Source organism: Heliangelus exortis, chromosome 25, assembly GCF_036169615.1.
Source record: "Heliangelus exortis chromosome 25, bHelExo1.hap1, whole genome shotgun sequence".
NCBI classification, from domain to species: Eukaryota; Metazoa; Chordata; class Aves; order Apodiformes; family Trochilidae; genus Heliangelus; species Heliangelus exortis.
The window spans coordinates 6,099,579-6,114,373 of record NC_092446.1 but is presented as its reverse complement, the minus strand read 5'-3'; the positions used below and the strand labels follow the sequence as shown (position 1 = coordinate 6,114,373).

At 57.6% G+C, this 14,795-nt stretch overlaps 1 protein-coding gene across 8 annotated transcripts; it reads right to left on the bottom strand.

Moving 5' to 3' along the window:
• Positions 1 to 1,114: 1,114 nt before the first annotated feature.
• Positions 1,115 to 14,100, bottom strand: STRIP1 (striatin interacting protein 1). 8 transcript variants are annotated; one of them, XM_071768584.1, is made up of 22 exons: positions 13,847 to 13,993; positions 12,400 to 12,611; positions 12,142 to 12,211; positions 11,774 to 11,848; positions 10,795 to 10,929; positions 10,370 to 10,490; positions 9,862 to 9,930; positions 9,188 to 9,294; positions 8,578 to 8,705; positions 7,950 to 8,132; positions 6,610 to 6,827; positions 6,320 to 6,385; positions 6,064 to 6,127; positions 5,535 to 5,606; positions 5,276 to 5,350; positions 4,999 to 5,096; positions 4,606 to 4,732; positions 4,413 to 4,513; positions 4,159 to 4,225; positions 3,851 to 3,955; positions 2,847 to 3,051; positions 1,115 to 1,944 (listed from the first exon to the last, which is right to left on the bottom strand). In XM_071768584.1, the coding sequence occupies exons 2-22, from the start codon at positions 12,412 to 12,414 to the stop codon at positions 1,697 to 1,699; spliced, it is 2,349 nt and encodes a 782-aa protein (XP_071624685.1). In that variant the 5' UTR covers positions 12,415 to 12,611; positions 13,847 to 13,993; the 3' UTR covers positions 1,115 to 1,696. The 8 variants fall into 8 exon arrangements, with proteins under 8 accessions (XP_071624685.1, XP_071624684.1, XP_071624678.1 ...); XM_071768583.1 differs by lacking the exon at positions 13,847 to 13,993 and adding an exon at positions 13,683 to 13,827; XM_071768577.1 differs by lacking the exon at positions 12,400 to 12,611 and having other exon boundaries at positions 10,795 to 10,910; positions 11,754 to 11,848; positions 13,847 to 14,100.
• Between the last annotated feature and the right edge of the window lie 695 nt (positions 14,101 to 14,795).

Here is a 14,795-nt window from a genome sequence, read left to right as displayed (position 1 = left end):
TTTTTTTCCCCCGGAAGTGCCAAAACCAGCCTGAAACTGTCAAAGACCCCCCCCCCCAAAACTGAAAAAAACCCCAAACCCAACACCCCAGAACTGCAAAAAACCACCCCAAAACTACCAAAACCAGCACAAAACTGCCAAAGACACCCCAAAGCTGCCAAAGACAGAACAAAACTGAAAAAAACCACCCCAAAACAGCTAAAACCAGTCCAAAATTGCCAAAGCACCTTAAAACTGTTCAACCTATCCCAAAACTGCTACAGAAGCCCCAAAACTGGCAAAGACCCCCCAAGAAAAACTAGATAAAACCCCTCTGAACTGCCAAAACTTCTCCAAAACTGCCCAGGACCCCCCAGAACTGCCTAAACCATCCCCAAAAGTGCCAAAGACACCCTATAAAGTTCCAAGACACCCCAGAACTGCAGCACCAGACTGCCTCCAGCCCCTGTATCCTGAGGGGGGGGAACCTGGATCAGGCAGCACAGCCCTCCAGGGAGGCCCAATTTGGGCCAAACCCCCAAAGTTTTCAGTCCAATTGAACTATAATTTTGAGGCTGTTCTGCACCCAACCCATCTCAACACCCTGGCAGTGCACCCAGTGGGTGCCCACCCTCACCTGAGGCACCTCACAGCCCCCCCTCCACCGGAGGGGATTTCCAAGCAATAAATCACTTTTTTTTTCATAAGTTATTTACAGCTTTGGCTGCTGAGGAAGATTTTGGCGGGGCTGCAGGAGAGAGTAAAGGAAACCCAATTCCCCTATGGGCTGTCCTGCCCTGGGGAAGGGGTTTGGGGGGGCTGGTAGGGATGCTAGCGGCACCTGGGGGGAAGGAGAGCAGCCTGGGGGTGGTGAGAGGGGGGGGCTGGAGCCCCTGCTCTGCCTCCCTTTCCCCTCAATCCAGGAGGGAACCTCCTGGGATTTGGGCCTCTGGCAGGGAAACTGAGGCATGGTGTGAGGGACAGGCTTTGGGGTGGGGGGGGTTACATGGCCAGGGGCAACGTGGGCAGCAGGGACACAGCCAGAGCCCAAGGGGGTGGGGACAGAGGGAAGAGCCCAGGAGGGACAGGAGGGATCCCAGGGGAAGAGGACACAGACAGACCAACACCCCGGGCGCAGAGATGTCGCGATATTCTCTCTCGATCTGTACAGCTCACCCACCCCCCCCAGCGGGGTGAGGGCGGACTGCAGCCTCCAGCCCACCCCAGACCCTGAACCCCCCGCCCCCAAATCCCCCTCAGCCCCGTGTCCCCAAGCAGGGCCTAGGCAGGGGGACGACGACACACTTTTCCTGCCTCTGCTCCCCAAGTCTCTCAGCATTTGTCCCACTCTCCTCCCCCCCTTCATCTCCCCCTTCCCTGCACCAGTTGGGGGGGGCAGGAGGCGGAGGGGATGATACACCCAAACCCCTCGGGATGGAGCACACAGAGGTGTGGATGGAGAGATGGAGAGGTGTCCCCCCACGGGGCACTCTGGGGACACTGTGACCTCCACCAAGCCTTCACTTCGAACCTGGCATGGAGGCAGAGGGGCAGGACAGTGCCTGGGCAGGATCCCCACAGCTCTTCCCAAGCCCACGAATGTGTGTGTGTGGGGGTTCCACCTTTCCCCCCCTTATCCCAAACCCCAGTCCCCATGTCCTTCAGCACTGAGCTGGCCTGGAGATGTCCCCAAACCCCCTCCCCATCCATCTGTCCATCACTGCAGCAGTTCTTCCCAAGAGATGGGTCTGGAGAAGACCTCCCTCTCCAACCAGAGGTCATAGTTGACCTGGAAGTCCTCGGGCAGGTCCACTCTCTGACCCAGCACACTCTGCAGGCAGTTGTCCACGGGGAGGAACTCAGGGTTGCTGTGGGCTCGGTCGTAGCGCCGGGAGTTGAAGCGCTCGATGCTGGCGCGCAGCGCACACTCCTCAGCCTGGAAATCCCAGGGACGAGCGTCCAGGTCTGGGCAGGAGGGAAAAGGTGGGGTTGGAAGGGAGCTGGAGAGCTTGCAGCCAACCCCAGTCCTTCAGGAAGGGTTGTGGAGGGTCGCTGTGAAGAGCACAGGGCGAGCAAATGGCTCCAGCAGCTGCTGTCACCTGCCACATGCTTCTGCCACCACAACCCCCAGAGCTGAGAGCACAGAGCATGAGGGACAAAGTGACAGCTCTGGGTGCACAAAGGGGCATTGAATCAAGAGAATTATTGGGGTTGGAAGGGACCTCTAGAGGTCCTTTCCCTCAGAGTTTCATCAAGCTTCATCTTGAGGATCACCAGGGATGAGGTCTCAGCTTCCTCCCTGGGGCTTCAAATTAGAGTGTATTTAGGTTGGTTGGGAGGAAAATGTTCTTTAGCAGGAGGGGAGTGGAACAATGGCACAGGTTCTGTGAGGAACAGCACAGATTCCTGCTTTGAGGAAGGGCTGAGGGAGCTGGGGGTGTTCAGTCTGGAGCAGAGGAGGCTCAGAGGAGACCTCATCCATCACTCTCTACAACTCCCTGAAAGGAGGTTGGAGCCAGGGGGGGGGGTCCGTCTCTTCTCCCAAGTAGCTACCAGTAAGACAAGAGACCATGGGCTTAAGCTCTGCCAGAGGAGGTTTAGGTTGGATATTAGGAAAAAATTCTTTCCAGAGAGGCACTGGAATGGGCTGCCCAGGGAGGTGGCTGAAGTCTCATCCCTGGAGATGTTGAAGGTCAGGAGGCTCTGAGCACCCTCATCTGGGTAAGGGTGTCCCTGCTGACTGCAAGGGGGTTGGACTGGATGCCCTTGAGAGGTCCCTCCCAACCCAAATGATTCTCTGAGTCTTTGCCACTGCCCCAGGAAGGATTGGCAGTGGGTAAGGGGACCCTGCAGCCCCCCAGCCATACCATTGCCATAGGCCCAATCGTCATTGAGGCGGTGCCGGACCTTCTGGTAGATGGCAGACATGGTCTTCATGTTGCTCTTCCTCCATTGCCTGCCCAGGTACTTGGTCTGGACCTTCAGCAGCTTCAGGACATAGAGCTGCATCATGGCCTGCTTCACCTTCAGTGCCCGCTTCAGGATGGGTGCAGACTTGAACACCACCAACATCTGCAGGGAACAGAGCCCCCCAGGGCAGCAGGGGACAGTGAGGTGACATGGGGACCTGGCAGCTCCCATGGCACATGTGCCACACACCAACCCTGCCACCCACCCCCTCTTGCCTCCACAGAGAGGTCTGGGGGGCACCCTCAGAACAGGAGGAAGAAAAAAGAGCTCTTTCACCAAAAGAGCACAGACAGTAGTTGAGGGAGGGGATTCTCCCCCTCTGCTCTGCTCTGAGACCCCACCTGAGTACTGGGTCCAGGTCTGGAGTCCCCAACACAAGAAGGACACAGAGCTCCAGGAATGTGTCCAGGGTAGAGCCACTGAAATGCTCAGAGGGCTGAGCACCTCCCTGGGAAGCCAGGCTGAGGGATTGGGGGTGTTCAGCCTGGAGAAGAGGAGGCTCCCAGGTGAGCTCAGAGCAATCTTCCAATATCTGAAGGGGCTACAAGAAAGCTGGGGGAGGGCTTTGGACATGGGGGGGTAGGGAGAGGACAAGGGAAATGGGTTAAAACTTGAGGAGGGGAGACTGAGGTTGGACATGGGGAAGAAATTGGTGTGAGGGTGCTGAGCCCCTGGCCCAGGTTGCCCCCAGAAGCTGTGGCTGCCCCATCCCTGGCAGTGTTGAAGGTTGGATGGGGCTTGGAGCACCCTGGGCTGGGGGAGGTGTCCCTGACCATGGCAGGGGTGGCACTGGGGGAGCTTTAAGGTCCCTTCCCACCCAACCCATTCCATGATCCTCCCCCAGCCTGGGCACCCTGTGACAACCCCATCCCAGCATCCCAGGGGGTTCTTCAGCCCTCACCATGGTCCGGGAGTGCTTCCACTTGGTCAGTTTGTTGAGGATGCGCAGGAGGTTGATGCAGGAGAAGAGGTTCCTCCAGCAGAACTGGTTGTTGTCTCCAGCTTCCTGCAGGGAAGCAGAGGCAGGAGTCAGGGAAGAGATGGGAGTGGGGATGAGGAGAAGCTGCTCTGCTCTCCTCATCATCTCCTCAGCCCCTTGGCCTCTCAGGGGCTGAGCAGGAGGAGGCAGGGTTGGGTGCTGGAGCTCCTGCTGCCCCCTCCAGCCCCTGGGAAGCCCCCCAGGACCTGGCAGAGTAGGAAGGGACTCACCAGGCTCTCTGCTGTCAGCTCAGGCAGCTCATGCACCACACAGTATGGGTAATCCAGGACAGAAATGCTGCAGGAAGGAGAGGGGGAGGTCACGCTGCTCCCCCAAACCCCACCTTTCCCCAATGGGCATCAGCTGCTGTAGGCACCTCCCCAGGGACCCATGGGAGGGGTTGTGAAAAGACAAAGCAAGTGGAGACTCCTCCCCAACCACCCCAGAGCAGGCAGGGATGGAGGTGGGCAGCCCCTTCCACTACCTGTTCTTGGCAGTGATGTAGGACATGATGTTCTGGTTGAAGAACTTCAGGATGAGTGGGATGCAGTTGGCAAAGACCAGATGCTGGGCCATGTACTCAAACTGGGGAGAAAAGTGGGTGAACAGGACCCCTCTGTGGGTCATGTCCACCCCCAGAGACCCATGCAGGGTGGCCAGAGCCTGGTCCACCTCACCTGGTAGATGTGATTGAGCTTGAAGTGCTTGAGTAGGAGAAGCAGCACAGCAGAGATGGCTTTGACAATGATCTCCTTGTGCCTGTTGACATCCACCCCCAGCTTCATGCTCTGCAGCACTGTAGTCCTGAGGGACACAAAGGGACCCTTGGGCTGGGGCACTGCCCACACCTGGAGGTGTCAGCAGACAGTTCTGTCATCACCCCCTGGCCTCTCAGCAGCCACCTCCCCCTGCACCAGCACACAGTTCCTGGCACACCACGCAGCAGAACACAGTCTGACCACCCGGGAGGCCACAACCCAAATGGTGTCACCCTGCCTGGCTCCCTCCTGTCCTCTTCTTCCCTTCCTACCAATACCCAGCACCTCTGCTCATCCTCCAGGGCCACTCACGGCATCTCCTCTGGCAAGACATCTGCCAGGATGTTGATGGAATCTGTCTTGGCTTTGGAGGTGGGGGCTGCAGCCAGGAGGATTTTCAGCAGAGCAATCTGGGGAGGAGGGAGAGATGGAAGAGGGGATGGAAACAAGGGACTGGCCACAGGTCCATCTCCCCACTGCATGGAAGGAGGAACAGGGGAGAAAACCTTTGGGAGAGGGGAGTGGTAAGGGAGCAGTGGAGGGAAGCCCCTCCATGGAGCCTGGAGACCCCCAGTGCCCCCCAGCTCACCATGTACTGGGGCAGGCTGGGCAGCAGGCCCTGGTACAGGATCTCTGGAGGGATTTGTTCCACTTCTTCTTCCCCCTGATGCCAGGAGAGACCAAGAAACCTCACATCAGGAGCTGCCACCACCACCACCACCACCACCCATCCCCTCTTTCTCAGAGAAACCACTTCTCCTCCCCACCTCCCCCAGCTCCTACCCAAAGCCCTGGTGGGACCAAGTGCCCCCCAGGGAGCTTCACCCCATCCTCATCCCCACACTCACCCCAGAGAGTGGGGAGCGCAGGAATTCCTCCTCCATATGCACCTGCACCTCAGCTATAGATGTGTACTTGTGCTGCAAGGGACAGAGCAGGGAGTGACACCAAGGACGCCCCCCAGCCCTGCCACCAGCCCCAGCATGGACCCAGCAGATTTTGAAATCCTGCCCCTCCCATTAATCCTATCCCAGGTGTTGGTGGGCAGGGTGGTGGCTGCTGGCATCACCTCTGGGACAAGGCCAGTGAGGAGAGGGAGGAAACCAGTGAGGAGAGGGAGGAAACCAGTGGGGAAAGGGAGGAAACCAGTGGGGAGAGGGAGGAAACCAGTGGGGAGAGGGAGGAAACCAGTGAGGAGAGGGAGGAAACCAGTGAGGAGAGGCACTCGGCCAGCCTGGGAGACCATGGATTAGATAAAAACCTGATCAAGCAGGAGAGGAGTCAGGATAATGAACCCCTGGCCCTGAGCTGTGATGGGTGCAGAGGGATGGGGAAGGGGCACCCAAACAACATCTGGGAATCCATCCATGTACTCACCAGCTTCAGGGTTCGGATGCTCTCATGGATGGGCCTGGGCAAGCCCACCACTGTGTTGGTGTCACTGGGGAAAAGGGAAAGAAAGAGCCAGGCTGGGTGCAGGCAGGAGCAAACCTGAGCCCTCCTCACAAACAGGTCAGAGACCACCCCCCTGCAGAGGAGTCAGAGAGCTCAGGACTCTTCTGTGGCCAAGTAGAGGGCACCAGCAAGCCCCTCCTCAAATCAGCAGACCCCAGGCTGGCTCTGGGGAACCCACCTGCCCAGGGTGTAGCCGATGAACTTGCTGCGGCTGGACTCCAGGAACATCTCAATGTCCTTCTCCCTGTGACAAAAGGAACAAGAGCCACATCTCCACTTCAGCCCCAGGCTCAGGGTGTTGAGGAAAAGCCTCGTGGGCAGCTAAAGGAGATGGTGCTGAGCCCACCCCATTGGAAGAACAGCCAGGAAACTGACCACCAGATCCTACCATCTCCACCACCCTCCCCACCTCCCTGCTGAAGCTTTCAGGATTTTTCAGCCTCTGCTTCCCTCTCCCCAGGGACTCACCGGACCTTGGGGGCCCAGGGCAGCCCCTTGGGGCAGGTGATGCGATCACTGGGGGGGTGCTGGATGGGGGGGGGCATGACTTCATCCCGTTCCAGGGGGAAGGTCTCTCCTTCCAAGCTGTTGTCATCATCATTTTCCTCCTCTTCCTCCCGGGAGTCATCAGCTTTGTAAGGGTCCCGCTCATTAAAGGCATCGAGGTTGTCCTGCTTGATCAGTGCCTGCAGAGAGAAGAGCAGGCAGGTGAACACCCTAGGGACAAAACTGCTCCAACATGGGTGTCCAGTTCCCAGTTGTCCCCTTCCTCATCACAGAATGATCAGGGTTGGAAAAGACCTTCAAGATCATCGAGTCCAAGGGTAATTCAACTCCCACAATGACAAAACCATCTCCAGAAACACCACATCTAAACACTTCTTCAACACCTCCAGGGATGGCAACTCCACCACTCCCCATTCCAATGCCTCACCACTCTTTCAGGAAAGAAATTTTTCCTAATATCCAAACTAAACTTCCCCTGGCACAACTTACACCCATTTCTTCTCATCCTATTGCAAGTTACTTGGGAGAAGAGACCAACACCATCCCCTCCACAACCTCCCTTCAGGTGGCTGTAGAGAGCAGTAAGATCACAGAATCACAGAGTAGCTGACGTTGGAAGGGACCTCAGAGATCATCTCCTCCAACCCCCCATGGGCAGGGACACCTCTCATCCAGACAAGGATTCTCCAAGCCTCATCCAACCTGGCCCTGAACACCTGCAGGGAGGGGGCAGCCAGAATTTCTCTGGGCAATCTGTTCCGGAGTCTCACCACCCTCCTACTGAAGAACTTCTTCCTAAGATGCAGTCTGAACCTCTTCTCCTTCACTCTAAAACTGTTTCCCCATGTCCTATCCCTGGACATTCTTACCTAAGTCTCTCTCCAGCCTTCCTGTGGGTTCCCTTCAGGGACTGACGGCCCCCGAGCTTTCCCTTCTTCAGACTAAACCCAGTTCCCTCAGTTGCTCCTCATGTGACATGCCCTCCAAACACCTCACCAGTCTCACAGCTCTTCTCTAGACACTCTTCAGGACCTCAAGGCCTTTCTTAGACTGTGGTGCCCAGGACTGGACACAATCCTCCAATCCTCAAGCTGTGACCTCACCAGAGCTGAGTCCAGGGACACGATCACGTCCCTGCTCCTGCTGGACACAGTTTTTGATCCAGGCAAAGATGCCAATGGCCTTCTTGGCTACCTGGCCACACTGCTGGCTCATGTTCAGCCAGACAGTACTCCCAGATCCTGCTGTACCAAGCTGCTTTCCAGGCACTCTTCCCCAGACCTCTCTGTCCTTGGCCTCACCTTGTGCTCCCGCCGACCACGCTTCTGCTGCTGCTCAATGAGGTCGGAGGCAGAGGCAGGGGGGGAGGCTGCACGCATGTTCCTGATCACTTTGATGCTGTCCTCGGGGAGTGGTGGCAGGCCCAGGATCTCCCTCTTCTCTGCCTTCATGCTCTGGAGCTCCTCAAAGCCCCCCAGAGTGCACTGTAAGGGAGAACAAAGCACCCTGAGCACAGGGCACTCTTTGGCACCAGGGGAGTCCTCTGCCTCTCCTCCCCGCAGGATCTGCACTCCAGGAGTCCCAAATCCTTCCCCCGGGGTGTAAAACAAGAGCTGCCTGTCCCCACACTGCTCTTGCTGTGGAGGGCCAGGGAAGTGTCACAGAAGGGACAGGGGGTTATCCCTCCAGGTGTGGACTTTTTCCTTCAGCCAGACACCAGGCAGGGACTTTGCTTTGGGTCCACCCCTGGTATCCAAATATCCAACACTCCCCTCAAGGATGAAACCTGGGGATGGGTTTAACAGGGCACAATCCATTCAGCTGAAGGTCAGGAGAAGGGGGTGATTACAGCCAGCTCCCAGGGCAGAACTGCCTTCCTCTGCCACACAGACACCCAGAGTATCAGTACACCCTAGGACCTCTCCTCACCAGCACAGTCTTCCAGAGCAGGAGCAGCACCTTCTTCATGGGGAAGTGAGGAGCATGGCCACTGCAGAATTTGGTCACCATCCCAAAGAGCATGACAGAGAAGGGCTCATTGTTGTACAGGGGGGCTCCTGGAACCAGATGGCAGTGACAGTCAGGTTTCCTCATCCCTGCCCTTACCCCAACCAATAACCCCTGCACCCTCCCAGGGTTTCTCACATCCCCCATCTCAACCTGGGCTGGGGGGAGGTGTCCCTGCTCTGGCAAAGTGTTGGAACTAGATGAGCTTTAAGGTCCCTTGCAACCCAAACCATTCTGTAATCTTCAGTTCTTCTTCTTTCCAAGGCCTTGCAACCTCCATAATTTTTAACCTCAGTGTTGAGAGGAAACAACAGCTCCAATATTCAAATACTTTACCCCAAGGAAAGAGCACTCAGAGAGCAGAGAAGGTTGGTTGGCTGCTTCTGCTCATCCCTCAGCTCAGCCTAGCAGAAACCAACCCAGTGCTGCCAGTCCCTGTTAACTGATTCCTACAGCTTAACTCCATCTCACTCTCCCATTCCTCACCCCTGGAAACCTCCATCCCATCAAATCCCAAGTGCCTGCTCCTCACCCAGCTCTGCACGGAAGGTTTGTCTCATGCTTTTCCACTCAGGTTTGTCCCCCTCAGCCTCCTGCCTAACAGTCTCCACAATCAGGTACATGATGTTCAGCAGCACCCTGTAAAAAAAAACAAGGTTGGGTGAATCACCAGAGGTTGGCATGGGTGACAGAGCCACCACCAGCACCCAGGGCTCTGGAAGAGGCTGGAGCAGCCCAGCCACAGGCTAATTCCCAGCTCCACACCAGGCACTGGGATAAAAGGTCTCTGCAAGTTAAAGCAGGACACACAAAAAAATGGCTTTCTAACACTTTACTCTTACTCCACATGGGACATCTGGGACTGAGCAGATCTGAGCAGACCCAATGATGCTCACAGAGCTGGGGCCAAAGCTTGGACAGCCCCAGGATGGAATTATGGAATGGTTTGGGTTGGAAGGGACCTTAAAGCTCCCCCAGTGCCACCCCTGCCATGGCCAGGGACACCTCCCACCAGCCCAGGGTGCTCCAAGCCCCATCCAACTGGAAGGTGCTCTGAGGTTTCCCCATTTCTCTTCTCCAGGCTGAACATCCCCAATCCCTCAGCTCCCCAGGCTCAGCTCTGTCTCAGCCCACCAAAGCATTCAGCAGTCACTGGGTCCCCCCCTTGTCCCTGGATGTCCCCCCTGTCCCAGCCCTGCTCCATACCTCAGGTCTGTGCTGTCAGCCAGGGAGATGGCAGGCTTCCTGACAGCACTGCTGCACGCTGCACTGTTACTGCAGGGGGAAAACAGCCTCAGAGGGGCCTTGGGAGACATTTTAACTCTGCCTTGAGCAACCCACAGGCCAGAGTGAAACCCTGAATCACAGAATCCATCTGGATGGAAAAGCCCTTTCAGACCTTGGGTCCAACCCTTCCCCCATCCCTGCCCAGGCCACCCCCACCCCATGCCCCCCATCCCCAGGGCTCTGAAACCCCTCCAGGGATGATGGGGACTCCAGTCCTGGCGGTATGGCTCACAGATAATTTCTGTTTAAATCAGGAATAATCCTACATCAATAATCCACCCAGAACTATGGGAATCACTCCAGCAGCTGCAGAGATCAGATTAGGGATAGGGAGAGACAGACCAGAAACAGGATTGCCACTGACTGGAAAAAACTTTTGCCAAGGAGCTCCAGAGCCTCTTTTGCAGCATCTCCCCCTGGTACTCACTCAATCTCCATGTTGAGCAGCTCCACCAAAGCATTGAAGGTTCCCACTTCCAGCAAGAGGAAGATGTTGTACCTCATCCAGGCCTGCACCTCAGCCTCAGAGCCACACTCCCCAAATGTGCCTGCAACAAGACCCTCACTGCACCCCACCTCTACAGGGACCCTCAGGCCCGCCCCACACCAACAGAGCACTTTGGAGGGGGAATTGAAAAAAATAAAACAAAACATTCTTAATTTTAAGGCAAAAATTCAGATGGAACTGTCCAGGTCTGGCAGGACTGGAAAAGGACAAGACAAAATCCCCATAAACTGCCTGGCTCCCCTGGGAACTCGCTTCATTCCAGACATCCCAGGTGAAATGAAAGATACAGGGATAGAAAATAATGTTGCAATGGGGAAATTAAGTGGGCAGAAGGCTGGTGTCACCTTGGGCAACATAAAGGATGGCTCGGGCAACCCTCAGCCTCTTCTCCCGTGCAGTGACCTCCAGCCCATCCAGGAGCCTCATGGCGTGGGTGTGGTGCTGGTTCTTGTCCAGTTCTGTCCATTTCTTGTCCTGCACTGCAAAAACAAAGCAGGCAGGGTGAGGACACAGGGCACCTCTGTCTGCCCTGGACACCAGCATTGCTGGAAAAGCTCGAAAGGATCCAGTGTGATGGAAAACAGGGTTGCAGCAGCTTCCTTCCCAAAGGGAACAGAGAGTCATGGAATTTGGGTTGGGTTGGGTTGGGTTGGAAGGGACCTTAAAACTCATCCAGTTCCAAGCCCCTGCCATGATCAGGGACACCTCCCCCAGCCCAAGGGGCTCCAAGCCCCATCCAACCTTCAACACTGCCAGGGATGGGGCAGCCACAGCTTCTGGGGGCAACCTGGGGCTCAGCACCTCACACCAAACAATTTCTTCCTCATCTCCAACCTCAATCTCCACTCTTCCAGTTTAAATCCATTCCCCCTCATCCCATCCCTCCAGGCCCTTGTCCCAAGTCCCTCCCCAGCTTTCCTGGAGCCCCTTCAGGCACTGCAAGATGCTCTAAGGTCTGCCCAGAACCTTCTCTTCTCCAGGCTGAACACCCCCTACGCTCTCCCCCTGGCTCCAGAGCTCCTCCAGCCCTCCCAGCAGCTCCAGGGCCTCCTCTGGAATGAGCTGGATGCAGAGTTGCTGCCAGGATGTTCCAGCAAATCCATCCTGGTACCAATCAACCACCTCACAGACATCAACAATCAGGGGGAGATGCACCCTGGGGCCAACCCCCCTGCACCCGGGAGCTCTCCAGTGCAAACCCAGAGATCAGCAGTGTACAGTTCCAGCTTTCTGACACAGCAGTAACACCTTGAGCCCCGTGTCTCCTCCAGGAGATCCCTTTCCCTCCCCAGAGGGCTGAGAGGTGCAAGAGAAGGTTCTTACCATGGATCCTGAAGTCCTCTTCGAAGCATTTGCGGTTGAGCAGGAATTCCGGACCCTCCGTGTAGCTGTACAGCTCTGTCAAAGGAGCAGAGAGGAAAAAACTCCCAACAAACCTGGACTGAACTGGCAGAGAGAGCTGCAGCTCAGCCACACAGATGGAAATCTTATCCAGGATGAGGGAAATGCAAATTCCATACTCGCTATAAGGCTAAAAAATTTAACTGCACATCTCACTTTCAGTATCAGTGAAAGACATCAAGAGAGCAATAGTGGAGTTGGAAGAGCTCCTCTCATCACCACCAGGAAAGAAAATCCTGGATGACTGATCGACTGATTGACTGATTGATTTCCCAGGACAACCCCCTTACCAGAGAGCTCTGCTGCCCATTTATCAGTATCTGCATATTCAAACTCCAGGTCTGGGGACTCCGAATATCCCTGCAAGCAAAGGTGGAATTCAGTTAAACTGCAGAGGAAAAAACACACAAATTCCAACACCCCCCACCCCGGGATATTTCCAATTCCCCTTATCCCCCCACAAATCCATGATGGCATTTTCGGTTTTAAGAGTCCAAAAATGCTCCCGCAGGAGCAGTGTAATCGTTCCCAGGGGAACTCCTCCCCACCTCCTGCATCTCCATCCCAGCTCCGCAGCTCCTGACACTGCACCACCTCCGGAACACTCCCGGGAGCCCCAAACGGCCAAAAAAAATAAAGCAGGAGAGAAGGGGGCGGATTTCACCTCGGGGTGGAGAGGGGGGGGTGGGACCTGGGAGGCCTCAGAGCTCCTTCTGCAGACACGGGTGAAAATTTGGGCTCCCCCCCAATCCAAAGGTTACTGGAAGGATGGGAACAGTGAGGATGGAACACTCAGAAGCAGCTTTGGTGAGGTTGGAAAAACATCCAGGAGGTGTCTTAGGGCATGAACCATCAAATCCCTTTAACCCCAGCAGAACCCTCCTGACCCAAATCCTGAGCCCCTGAGGGACAGATCCAACCCTTGGTTTCTCTCAGGGCTGCTGGGTCCGTGCTGAGCTCCTCCATCCAAGCATCCCCCACCTTGGTGAGGATGCTCACAGAACCAGACGGTTCTGGAGCCAACCCAGATATGAAACTGGACCTGGGGAACGTGCTGGAGAAGTCGGGATAAACCCAGTCCCATGCAGCCCTCTGAGCACCCAGGGGGGCTCGGGGGTCCTCACCTGGAGGACCTCACCTCACCTGGAGGGGTTGGTCTGAGCCATCTCTGGACCAACCTGACACACGGAGACCCGAGGAGCCAGTACCGGGCCGGTACCGAGCCAGCACGAGCTGGGGAGAGGTCCAGAGCAGCCCTGAAGCAGTCGTGGCCACTGCCAGGACCCTCTGGTGGCCCAGGACCAAACCCCCTCCTGTCTCATCCAGGTGAAACCAACCCAGAGGTGGGAAAGAGAACGATGAACGGGAAACCGGCACCACCCGGGCCCGGTACCGACCCTGGGCACAGCCGGTACCGCACCGGCCTGGCAGAGGGGCCTCGGAGTTCCACAGAGCTGGCACCGATCCCCAGAGCCCCGGTGCTGGCCGGCCCCACAGAGCTGGCACCGGTCCCGAAAGCCCCGGTGTTAGCGGCCCAGGCCAAGGCTTTGGGCCCGAGGGGAACCGGTGCCAAAGCTCGGGCTCCAGGGGGAGCGGAAGGGCCAGGACCGGCCCGGAGTGACGGCGGAGCCCAAACACCGCGCGGGTCAAAACTCTAGCGAGCGGCAGAACCGGAGCGCAGCGTCGCAGCCCCGGGCTCACAGCGGGGAGGAGGACGCGGCCCGGTCCGGTCCGGTCCGGTCCGGTCCAGTCCGCCCCGCCTCACCCGGGAAGGCCGCTTTCCCTCCCCCCCCCACCCCGCGGAACCGGGCCCAGCGGCAGCAGCGCTGACCTCGGAGTCCTTGCGCGGCGGGCGGCCCAAATCCCGGGCCTTGCCGGGCCCCGCGGCTCCGCCACGGCCTCTGCTGTTCCCCGGCAGCGGCCCCGGGACCCCCGCGCCGCCTCCGCCCGGCTCCATGTCGGCGCTGGGCCCCGCGCGCTCTCGCGAGGACTCACCCCCCCTTCTCGCGGGAGCGGCAGAGAGAGCCGGGGCAGCGCCGCCGCCATCTTGGGAGTGGCACTGGAGGAACGGCGAGGCCGCCGAGGCTGCTGCGAGGGAGCTGCGGCCGCCAATCCCGCTGCCCCCCGTCCAGACAGCCGCGTCCCCGCCCATCGCTCCCCGCCCCCGGTGGCCGTGAAGGGGGCAGCGCCCGGCCGGGAATGCAGGAGGGAGTGCTCCGCCTGCGCGCCGCCATCTTAGGCGTGGCGAAGAGGTGGGGGCGGCCATGTTGGGAGCGGCACTTCCGCACTCCCGGCCCTGGAGGCCGCCATGTTGGGAGAGGCAGGAAGGGGCAGAGCCCGGGCTGAGGGGTCGGGGACAGATGGAGCTTCAAATCCTGTGATTTAGGGTGGAATCCAGAGCCCTAAAGACGGGGCCTAGTGGGGCTGAGAGTGGAACCAGACAGAGCGACCTGGTGGGGTTTAAACTTAGAGGGGATCAGGCCCCAGCCGTGGGGCCCTGGAGGGGTTGGGGCACCAAACTGGGGACCCTGGAGCAGCCACAGGGGCCCCGTGGTGCCCAAAGCCCGTCTGGAGAGTACCAAGAACCCAGACTCAACTCAGAAGCGCCCCAGGGACGGCATTCTCTTGCTCTTCCAAACAAACTGCTCACCAGGGCCAGCACTTGGGTTTTTTTCCTTATAGTTTAATTAGACTTTAACGATTTTATTGCTCATCTGCAAGGATTAATATTGCATTCATTAAAAATCATTCATATACAAAATAAACCTCTCCCTCCCAGCCCCGGCGCTGCCATCACCACCCCCCTGTGGGCTCCCCCAAACCCCTTCCCTGGCTCACACTGAGCTGTGACCCCACACAGGGACAGGAGGGGGGGGACTGTGACTGCACAGGGGTGTCCCCCAGGGAAGGGGGAACACCCCCTCCCTCCTCTTTGCAGCCACCC